Source organism: Lepidochelys kempii, chromosome 9, assembly GCF_965140265.1.
Source record: "Lepidochelys kempii isolate rLepKem1 chromosome 9, rLepKem1.hap2, whole genome shotgun sequence".
Classification (NCBI taxonomy): Eukaryota; Metazoa; Chordata; order Testudines; family Cheloniidae; genus Lepidochelys; species Lepidochelys kempii.
In genome coordinates this window covers 24,000,828-24,012,838 of record NC_133264.1, presented here as the reverse complement: position 1 = coordinate 24,012,838, position 12,011 = coordinate 24,000,828, and the positions used below count along the sequence as shown (strand labels likewise).

Below are 12,011 nucleotides of genomic sequence, written 5' to 3'. Positions count from 1 at the left end.
CAGATTTAATCTTGGAAATGCTCCATTGCTGCAGATGAATCCTGTATGCTCATTTTCATACCTTAGATTTTCCCCACCTCCAACTGGAAACCCATCTGCCTCCCAGCTGCTGCTCTCTTCCTCCCCTGAGTAAAATGGTACCTTCCTCACTGCCTCAACCTCCTCCTTTTGAGAGCCAGAAATCCCTCTGCCAAGCCTGAAGTAGAATGCCTCACAGTCCCTGCCTACACGGTGCAGCCCCATCTCATTCACCATGCAATCTGTGCACTGAATGAGGCAGACTCCTGCAGAAAATATAGTATGTGATCCTGTAACCCAAGGCTGTATTGTAATTCATTACACAAGAGGCAGAGTTAAGGCTCTGTGGGTAACTTTGTTGTTTCCTAGCTTTCGGTGCTTCCCTTTGTAACTTTAACATTCTTTAATGTCTTCTTCATATGGAACATGTAATATGATGCTGGCTAGCAAACAACAATATCCCATAAAGCAAATACTCTATGGATCTTGAAAACTCTGGGTGTGGCAGACCAGTGTGATTCTGCCATGTGCACGTGGGAGTATGGGATTTAGGGAGCCTGTAGCACACTGATGAACTGTGTCCTGTCACGGCTTTCTTCGCACTAGCATCCAAGAAGCTCTTGGGGGTGGGAGGGACAAGGTCAGGGCCCATGAATCTGCAACAACATGGATCAGCTGACCAAACTGCCCCATAAGAAGCACCAGTAACGGGGCTCTGCAGCTGCAGTAGTGACTGTGAGGCAGCTTTGCTGCTATTCCATGGAAGCAGGGAGGGTTCTGTCTCTCCCATCCCCGTCATGAAACTCCTTATCACACAGTCTATTTATCAGTGTTGAGTGCAGGTTGTGCACATTCATGTGTTGGAAATGGAGTTAGTCTGTTAGATTTCAGAGTAACAGCCGTGTTAGTCTGTATTCGCAAAAAGAAAAGGAGTACTTGTGGCACCTTGGAGACTAACCAATTTATTTGAGCATAAGCTTTCGTGAACTACAGCTCACTTCATCGGATGCATACTGTGGAAACTGCAGAAGACATTATATACACAGGTTTCAGAGTAACAGCCGTGTTAGTCTGTATTCGCAAAAAGAAAAGGAGTACTTGTGGCACCTTAGAGACTAACCAATTTATTAGAGCATAAGCTTTCGTGAGCTACAGCGAAGTGAGCTGTAGCTCACGAAAGCTTATGCTCTAATAAATTGGTTAGTCTCTAAGGTGCCACAAGTACTCCTTTTCTTTTTATTATATACACAGAGACCATGAAACAATACGTCCTCCCACCCCACTCTCCTGCTGGTAATAGCTTATCTAAAGTGATCACTCTCCTTACAATGTGCATGATAATCAAGGTGGGCCATTTCCAGCACAAATCCAGGTTTTCTCACCCCCCACCTCCATACACACACAAACTCGCTCTCCTGCTCTAAACATAATACTCTAGCTAAACATTCTTCCTAAATAGCTTTTCATGGCTAATAATATATAAATAAGTCATGCAGCCTAACATTTTCCCCACTGTAGTTACTATGTCCATAAATCCATTAGCTCCCAAACTCTTTCAGGCATTGAGCCAAATTCTGTTCTCAGTTTCACTAGTGCAACTGCACTGATAGCTCTGGATTTGCCTCAGTCCACCTGAGAACAGAATGGAACAGAGACCCTCTGTGTCCATTTATCTTTGCACATCCATATTTATTAGCCTTCCCCCACCCTGCAATAAACTGTCTTAGTTTTAAATCATGGTTCTTAGCAACATTTTGAAATCCAGATCTTTCCTGATTGAAATACTATTGATGAAAACACAAATAACTAGGAAAAGTGTGTTAAAAGCAAGAATTCAGAGTTCCCTTTTTTAATTTGGAATTTTAATCTCTGATGACCATAGCAACATCTGCTGGTGGAATTATATAAATGCAAAACTAGAGCAGGTGTCAGCATACTGCGGCATTAAATCAATTGTGTCCTTTTAAAAATATCAACATTTTCCCATATCTATGATTATATCTTAAGGACCAATTCTTGTTCCAGTTTGGTTCTTACTATTAATAACGCTATGTATCTGATGAAGTGGGCTGTAGCCCACAAAAGCTTATGCTCTAATAAATTTGTTAGTCTCTAAGGTGCCACAAATACTCCTGTTCTTTTTGCAGATACAGACCAACACGGCTGCTACTCTAAACCTATTAATAACACTGTTTCCCCAAATGTTAGCATACAAGCTAAAATCTTAATATATGATCAATCATAGAATCATAGAATATCAGGGTTGGAAGGGACCCCAGAAGGTCATCTAGTCCAACCCCCTGCTCAAAGCAGGACCAATTCCCAGTGTCATGATAATGACACTAGTCTTGGCTTTACTGATCCAGACAGACATTTATTTTGTCAGTAATATTCAGTAATATTCTTCACCCTGGATTTTATTTTCTCAGCAATGTTACATGGCTTAAAGATATTAATCTCAAACAGGCCAATAAACAGCAGCATGTTTAATTTTAGTAGTAACTTTAAAATTCAATGTGCTGACTTTCCCCTGGACCATGTTACAAGCACCTTGTAATCCTGCACTGGCAACACTTGCTAATGCGTGTGCTAATTATGCCTGCTACGTCTTCTCAGAAATGCAATACATTACAAAGAAATAGCCATTGACACAACAGTAAATTCATTTCTTTTACAACATTTTGTCCTATTGTGAAATAATGTCTTTTAAAGTCTTACTCCAACTACAATTGTAATGCTACAATGGGTGAAACTTTCACCAGATCATTATGGGGAAGATGGCGGGGTTTGCCTTTCTGTAACATGAAATAGAGGGTTCACCCCACTAAACCCTTGGATCTCTGAGATTTGTTAGAGGCCAGGACCATTCATATTGACTCTGGGATCTCCTGCTCACCGGCTTCAGCTCCCTGGCAGCCTGGTATGAATCCAATCGAGTACTGCTGCTGACTGGAACTCCTTCACCAACCATTTCTCTAAAGAGAGGGGATTGGGAAACTTCCACTGCACAGATGGATTCCACAGAAGAGTTAGGCCATTTTAATTTTTAAGTGGATTCCACACCAGGCTAGAAAGGGAGAGCAATAAATATAGTGTACCTGTCTGCCCAACCTACCAGCTCACACCCCTCTTATGGTCCTGAGACAGAGAGAGGGCACCCGTACTTCCACATGGAAAGGGGGAGACCAGTCCCCAAAGACCCTTTCTGCTCACAGATTTCTGTGAGATGATCTGGCCCACTGTTGTTTCATGAACATCACTGTAAAATGGGTGAAAGCCAGTACTGGTTACCAACTGCAGGCAGGAAAGAGCAAACTCTCACCACAGTTTATAAGTATCTTAATGATTTGGTATCAAACTGTTTAAGGAATAAATTACCATCCATCTTAGCTCTCTCTCCATATAATATCATAAAATAAATGGATCCCAAAGATTTTTAATATATACAGAATGTATATGCTTGGGTTAAGACCTATCATCTTTAGAACAACATCACCACAGTAATTCGACCAGCTATTGTAACTCGCTGGCAGCATCCTTATCTGGAAAATAAGGCCCTATTGTAAATAGAATTCTTTCAGCTAAATCGCATTACCCTCTAAAAATATGGAATAATATTTTGCTTCTTTACCATAATAATTTCAACCCACAGAGTAAAATTTCAAAAATTTAGCCACAGAATTCTTATTAAAGACAATAGCACATATGGGAATAAAACTCCATTGCAATGCTTTAAAAATTTACCTCAGACACTCTCAGAGAACGGGTCTGATCTCACTCCCACTGAAGTCAGTGGAATTTTGCCATTGGTATAAGCAAGAAGGATAAAGGCTTGATATGCACAATGTTGTCTCATATTACTGTTTATTATTTGCAGTCCATTTGCATGTGAATGGCCTAGGCCAGTGGTTCCCAAACTCGTTCCACCACTTGTGCAGGGAAAGCCCTTGGTGGGCCAGGCTGGTTTGTTTACCTGCCGCGTCCGCAGGTTCGGCCAATCGCAGCTCCCAGTGGCCGCAGTTTGCTGCTCCAGGCCAATGGGAGCTGCGGGAAGCGGCGCAGGCCGAGGGATGTACCGCTTCCAGCAGCTCCCATTGGCCTGGAGCAGTGAACCGTGGCCGCTGGGAGCCAAGATCGGCCGAACCTGCAGACGCAGCAGGTCTGGCCCACAAACCGGCCTGGCCCACGAGGAGCTTTCCCGGCACAAGCGGCTGAACAAGTTTGGGAACCACTGGCCTAGGCACTGTCTATACACATACATAGGATGACATAATTCCTGCCCCAAAGATCTTACCGTCTACCATAAAGCTTTCTAATCAATAAGGCTTATCAAATACTGTAAGCCTTTATATACTTTACTTGAAATCTTTCTCTTCATATAATCTAGTATTAGCATCTGATCCTGATAAATCCATGTGTGGGGGGTTTGCAGGATTGGGCCCCAAAGTCTCATAGCAGAATGATCAAAATATTCATACCCTGAAGGACACTTTTCACAATTGCGTCTGTGTGATCAGCCAGCAGATCTGCTTTGGTAATTGCAGCCAGGGATAGGTAACTTGACATGTTTCTGCACAGTTCCTTGTTACCCCTCTGCAGAAATTTCACTGCCACGGGGACAGCTAAAGCCATTATTGGAGGTTGATTGTAATTCTGTGAAAAAAAGAGAGGGCACTGAAAAATAAGCAGCTGAAAAAAATGGATTAAAATCAAGTTTAATGCTGACAAAATTTGAAAACCAGAAATCAGGTGATCAAGAAAACAACTGTATAAAACATAGAGAAAGGTTACTCTTTGGTAACACCACTAAAGTCAGGCTTTAAAGAGGGAAAACAGTAAGTCGGGAAATGTCAAACTACTGCAGCTCTAGGTGCTAGTGTACCTATTTCCTACTTCAACAACTGGAGTAACAAACATACTACGTAACTGACAATAAGAATGATACTAGAATGTTGACAGCTGTGACATACAGTATTTTATCCATTCTGGAATGAGTAATTTCATCCTGCAGAAGAAGAAATAAATGGAGGGTAGAGTATAATATGCTGTTGATAGGTGAATTATTTAGGTCATTGTACCAAAAGTGATATAGTCACTGGCTTATCACCTCAATTCTTTCATTGTACACTGTAGCCTTGTCTATACTGGGAATTAGCCCCAATTTCATCAGTCAGTAGCCAGTAATCAGTGCAGCTATACTCATGCAAATAAGGAAAGCTTCAATATGTGGGGATGCAGATTACCCTGATTTCAAGCAGGGGTAAATCTTCAACAGTGCAAATCGTGACTTTTCTTATCTGTATGAAGGGTTTGCTCTGGTGCAACTGCACTAGTTTCTGGACACCAACTGCTAAATTCAAGGCTAATCCTCCATATAGACATGTGACAAATCCCAAATTCCCCAAAATATAAGCATCCATTGCTATAATGTCCAGTTGTGAAACAATGTACATATTTGTAATCTAGGTCCAGTCCTGCTATCATTTATGCTGATATAAACCCAGAGTCACTTCACTGAGTCAAGTGGAGCTGATTTACACTGGAATGATTGAGCTTGCAGTCTGGATCTCTTGTTTTGAAAGCACTCAGAGGAGAACACTGCTTTGGAGAGGACTCAGATCGTATTCAAAAAACCACAAATGAGCTAAAGAACATTATTGACATTGCAGTGCACTCATCAATAAGAATGTCATGGTTAATATTCTCACCAACCAAAGAATAACAGAATTAGAGAGAAGACCTATTAGGCGGTCCCTCTCCTCTAACCTTCTGCCAATGCAGGATTGTTACTTACAGTACATTATATTGTCTTGTTTTTTTTCCCAAGCAATTGTGCTTCCATGTGTTCCTTTAGGTGCAGGCTTCTCAACCTGGCAAGCCAGAAATGTGGGCTGCAATATGTGGCAAAGCCCCAAAATCAGGGATATACAAAATTATTCTTGTAGGAGACCAAAAATGCTGTGGGATTTATTCCTTTTGTGTAAATGACTCTTTCTGCAACCCCAGTTTCATAAGTCTTTATTTTTGAGGTAAGTAATTTTCAACAATAAAAGTAACAGGGTACCAATTACGGGGGGAGGCGCATAGATAACTTTGGGATTGGAATGACATCCCTTGAAATGAAGGACACTTGACAAGTAGGCTTGAGAGACTGTTTCACAGATTTAATTTAATCAGTTTATCATCTGGAATTATTTTCTGATAATCCGACTGGGAGTGGATGTGTCACTACACAAAGTAAAACTATTTCCCCCTGTTTATTTTCTCCCCCTACTGTTCTTTTTAACTGCTGGAAATGGCCCACCTTGATTATTACTACAAAAGGTCCCCCCGCTCTCCTGCTAATAATAGCTCACTTTCCTGATCACTCTTGTTACAGTCTGTATGGTAACACCCATTGTCTCATGTTCTCTGTGTTTATAAAATCTCCCCACTATATTTCCACTGTATGCATCCGATGAAGTGAGCTGTAGCTCACAAAAGCTTATGCTCTAATAAATTTGTTAGTCTCTAAGGTGCCACAAGTACTCCCCTTCTGTTTTCCTTTTATAATTCCATACAATTTCTTTGTATCCTTCCCTAGCCCCTTCACAAATAACTCCTATCCATGATGTTAAAAACCATCTACAAGTATTTCAAGTTTGCTATTTCTCCTTTAAGGCCAAACTCTGTCTTCCAAAAAGTGTGCACAACTTCAAATGAAGTCAGTGTGGGTTGCATGTGTACCTAGAATTTGATCCTAACAAAAGATATAGCAATCTTTAAATGTTTGAAAACACCAAGGACAGCCTATGGTAAATGTTTAGCCAATCTATACACATCTACTGTCAAATTATGTTTTCCATTAGAGTACACATACATAAACTCTCACTGAGGTCCATCAGACTTGTGTCCAAGTAACTGAGGACTGAATTGAGTCATACTTTCTTTTACTTTTCCCTTGATTATTCCTTCATCCTCTAATTTTTGTGGCTTTTCTCTAAACTCCCTTCACATTTGAACATCTTTCTGACACTGTAGTACATGACTGTCTTTGACATTATTATTAATTATGTGTTGTTAGTTTGCTAGCATCTAGGAACCACAACCAGTGATCAGGGCCCCACTGTGCTAAACTCTTACACAAGCACAGTAACAAACCAAAAATAAATACGCTCCAAAGAAATTTGAATATGATTCAGTCTGGAGTAGCTTTGAGTGAAAAAATATACATGTGAACAGTTAAAAAAATATTGTGGTTCCATCTAAATAATTCCATTTGGCCCATTTCTGCTTCCAGTGAAGTCAATTGGACCTTTGCTGATAGCACCAATGGGAACAGGATTGGGCCCAATGAATCATATTCCCTAATTTAAGACTGCTTTGTGTTGCTCAAGTGCTTAAAAACAGCCCTCAACCAGACTTACCTGACCACATGAGGATTCCCTATGCTAGGGGAGTCTTCAGGCAGTATAGAGTGTCATAGCAACTCCTACACTGCCCCTTTCTTGTAAGAGTTGTGGCCAGGGGAAAAAGACTGAGGTCAGGGTATCTATGTTGCTCCAGCATTCCCAGGTGCCGGGACAACCCTTTGGAACCATCAGCATCTGGCCAAAAGAGTGTGTATATTGAGAAACTAATGGAGTTTTACACTTAAACTAATGGAGTTTTTACACAGCAACACTAAACTTAAAACTAATGGAGTTTTTACACAGCAACATGTTTAAATCCACATAATTCCTTATTACTTATGACTGGGACAGGCTTTTGTCAAATTCTGCCTTCAGGTTATACACCCATGTCCACCCCCACAACACCATTCACTTCAGATATGATCTGGCTCTTTGGCTAGGATGTAGCTCTTTTATGAAAACAGAACAGAAGAGGAAGCTGTCTCTAATAAGGATGATAAAATACTTAGCTGCCAGAGAAAATATATTAATTCAAATGGAAGCACAGAGTAAGGTTTCAGCTGCTCCTAATAAATATCTGTACATGACTGTTCACTTATGAAAATATGCAGGTGACAATGAAAAACAGATTTCAATAATATAATGTAGCAAAGTTTGCAAACCTTGGGGACCTAACTGCTGCTAATATCAACAGAACATGTAACATTCAATCCAGGTGTGAGATATTCATTACTTTTCCAACTGTCCCTCATGGATTGTATAAAAACTCAAATTGTTCTTTCTCCTGTAAAGTAACACATGGTGTAGCTGTGATTCTAAAAGCATCAAATGTGTTTGTAGAAGTTCTCAGCTTTGATTTCTTTTTAATTGATTCTGAGTGATTTTTTTATGTTAAAAAAATGAATACAGCAAACACATGGAGGGTGGATTGCATAATTCCCTCTAATGGGTGGGCTAACTATGGCCCATGGGCCACATCCAGCCTGCCAGCCATTTTAATCCAGCCCTCAAGCTCCCACTGGAGAGCGGGGTCTGGGGTTGGCCTGCTCCAGTGCGTCAGCCAGAGAGCAGGGTCGAAGGCTGCACACGCGGCTCCTGGAAGCCGCAGCATGTCCCCCCTCCGGCTGCTACACATAGGGGCAGCCAGAGGGATCCACTCTGCATGCTGCCCCTGCCCCAAGTGCCACCCCCGCAGCTCCCATTGGCCAGAAACCACAGCCAACGGGAGCTGCAGGGGAGATGCCTGTGGACGGGGCAGCGTGCAGAGCCACCTGGTCACACCTCTGCTTAGGATCCAGAAAAGGGACATGTTGCTGCTTCCAGGAGCTGCTTGAGGTAAGTGCCGCCCGGAGCCTGCACCCCTGAGCCTCTCCCCACACCCGTACCCCCTGCCCTAGCCCTGATCCCCTTCCCACCCTCCAAATCCCTCAGTCCCAGCCCGAAGCACCCTCCTACACCCCAAACTCCTCATCTCCAGCCCCACCCCAGAGCCTGCACCCCAACTGGAGCCCTCACCGCCCCCCTGCACCTCACTCTCCCACCCCAGCCTGAGCCCCCTCCCGCACCCTGAACTCCTCATTTCTGGCCCCAGCTCGGAGCCCACACCCCCAGCCAGAGCCCTCACCCCCTCCTAAACCCCAACCCCAATTTTGTGAGCATTCATGGCTCGCCATACAATTTCTATTCCCAGATGTGGCCCTCAGGCCAAAGAGTTTGCCTACCCCATGCCCTATGGTGAACTTTGGCACATCACAGACTTTCAAACATGCATTGTCATTTAACATAAATGTCTGAACTATCTACAGAAAGACTCATCCAGTTCTAAGAAAAATTGGATTTGATCGTCATTTATTAGTGGGGAAGTGTCCCAGCCTCCTCTGCACCGACAGCCAGAGCTTAACCATTATTCATTACATTCTGTAAAAGAGTAGCAAAGCTCTTGGTCCTGCCAATCAGAGCCTTAATCAGAGGCTCCAGAGAAATTCTGGCTGAGTCAGCCAGACAAACACCTCCCAGGGACTCCCACTGCTTAACAGCCTTTCCACATTCCCTCCCTCCACCCCACTATTGATTGTGACTAAAAAAGCTACAGACCACTTTACCATTATCTGTATAGCAAACTCTTGCTACATATTTTTCCAGTCTCAAAATATATTATCTGTACCTAACATGTAAATATATTAACATGTAACTAAAGGTCAAATCCAAAGCTCACTGAAGTCAATAGGTGTCTTCCCATTCAGTGGGTTTTTAGTCAGGCCCTTACGGTGTGTACTCTGAACTAATAGAATAAATTTAACGCTAACAAATACAGTTCATCTAGGAAATAAGCAATGCTTTATTTTGACAATGTTATAATAATAAGCAGAGTTAAGACAATGGAGACTTATTCTGCTGATCTCAGGAATTATATTCCTCAACAAGACCAACACCTATCTGAGCTTCAGGTACATTTTTTTTTTCTTTCTTCACTGTAAATTCATTTGGAACTGTTCCCAGAGTTTGGGAACTGAAAAGAACAGAACTGGGCATATGGAGGATTGTAAATTGCAATTTCATTGAAGTGAATTCACATTTGGGGTTCTTTTTTCTTTCACTTTTTTTGCTTCTTTTGGACTTTCAACACTTCCAACCAAGAGCCAAACTAGATGACTAATCTCAAGAAGTTTTAAGGGCAACATGTCATAATGGGGACCTTTTGGCAACTATTTGAGCAGTAGTCTGGAGTAGACACTAATACACCAAGGCCTTTAGTACTGTTGCTTCAGCGACTACAGGGAAAGACTGAGTGACACACACTAGAAGATACCTCATTCTCAACAACCAGCATTCGCTGGGAAGATGTAGAGAAGTTCATTTAAAGAGCAAGTCTGAGTCAAACCTGGCACATTGCTGCCAGTCGGTCAGTGCAGAAGACAAATTGGCAATGATAAGGGAACTGCATGAAGGGATCTTAGCAATGAAATGCAGTATGTAGAGCTGACACATCAGTGCTGGGGTAAGCAGGTGACTCAGAAGACTGACTGGCCAAAGAAACAACAGTGTGCTGGGAAGATTCGGCATGGGCCAGCCGAGGATAACTACACATATAGAAGGTACCCTTAAAACAATAAACTTCTCAGACAACTCCACTTCCCTTTCCTGTAACAGGCTCTCAGTGAATTTCGGTTCCTTTCTTCCATTCCAGCCTGCTTCCACTTCCTCATTTTTACTGCAATATCCCTCCCCAGAGAGGAACATACCCAGGCTGTACAGATTAAGGTCATTGATGGGTCCCCATTAATAGTCTCCCATTCTGAATAAACCATTGAGGATTATTTTACCAGTGTTGACAGAAATAAAGGGTATAAATAATGGCTTCAACAGTTGGATGTCCAGGTCAGCCCAACAGTTCATAACTCAGCCCAAGGGGTCATAGAGAGGTAAAAAGGGAGCTGTTCCATAAGGTTTGTCAGGGCTAGTACCTAGGCTACTCTCTCCAGCCTATCCCTCCTAGGGGCAATTAAACCCTGGCTGCAGATTCTACCACCTGCCAGAGCTCACTCAGTTCTTCTGTCTTATTGGGGCCTCCTACACAGTGTCCTCTTGCCCTCCACATGTCCTGTACTCCTCCTGCAGGCAGCTGCTGCGCATGTACGTTCCCCCTGCTGCTGGTCTCCTTTGACTAATAGTCTGCTTCCTGCTGGCTCTCAGGCTGCCTGCTGCTGGGCCTTCTCTCCGTAGCCTGCTCCCAGGATGCTGCACCCGACCTGCTGCTCCAGCTCATACAAAGCCTCTGGCTCTGTCCTGAAGCTGTACCCCGAACTCAGGATATTACGTCCTTTACCACTTCTCTAGACATTATGGTGCCCTCTACTGATCCTTTCTCTCCAGGTCATCCAGGGCTAGGGGTAGGTGTTGTAGCAGAGTTAGTATGGAGGCTGGATGAGTGTGTTCCTTAGGATACACACTCACACAGCCCGCAAAGGGTGTAACTTCTTCCATAAGTGAAGGCTGTTCAGAGGTATGTCTGCCCATCCCCCCTCTGCACCTAGAGAGGAAAACATTCGGTAACAGTGTCATCAGCAGCAGGAGGGGAGGTTCATCTATACCCTTCTGTACTGGTAAACAGACTCAGCTGCTTTGCTTACTTTGAATTCATGCCTGCCTCATTATTCTGTAGCTTGTGCCTGCTTATGCTAGGTCACCAAAAGGCAGACAGTGAGGTAACATAACAGTACCTAACACTAAGCACTCAGATTTATAACAATATGTAACGTTGGTTTCCTGAGAGTGGTACCCCAGCGATATACAAATATGGACCCAGTGTTCTGACTTTAACCCTACTTCTGACCGGAGAAACATTTCACACCATTGAACATAGCTAGGTGTTCTCACTGAAGCAGGCAACTGAATGTTGACGACCAGCCTGTGGCATGTAATTTTTCCCACCATTGATACTGACCTTCCATACTGACCTTCCCTTTACACAGAAACTATTATGTAAATGAGTCCCACAGCCCTTTATATGCTCTACTGGAAAAACAATCAGGAGCCTGCTTCAGTTAAAACATATGACTGTTCAAAAACAACTACTTATAGAACAAAGATTCTCCAAGCAGA

At 42.8% G+C, this 12,011-nt stretch overlaps 1 protein-coding gene across 18 annotated transcripts in view; it reads right to left on the bottom strand.

The window, feature by feature from the left end:
- VEPH1 (ventricular zone expressed PH domain containing 1) overlaps positions 1 to 12,011 on the bottom strand; it is a 186,993-nt gene that overhangs the window by 156,706 nt on the left and 18,276 nt on the right. For all 18 annotated transcript variants that reach the window (XR_012160753.1, XR_012160752.1, XM_073359583.1 and 15 more), the window contains one exon: positions 4,497 to 4,671. Coding sequence is in view for 16 of the 18 variants with exons in the window: in XM_073359583.1 (XP_073215684.1) it covers positions 4,497 to 4,671 (175 nt within the window). In the remaining 2 variants the exon portion in view is untranslated. The remainder of the gene's footprint in view (positions 1 to 4,496; positions 4,672 to 12,011) is intronic.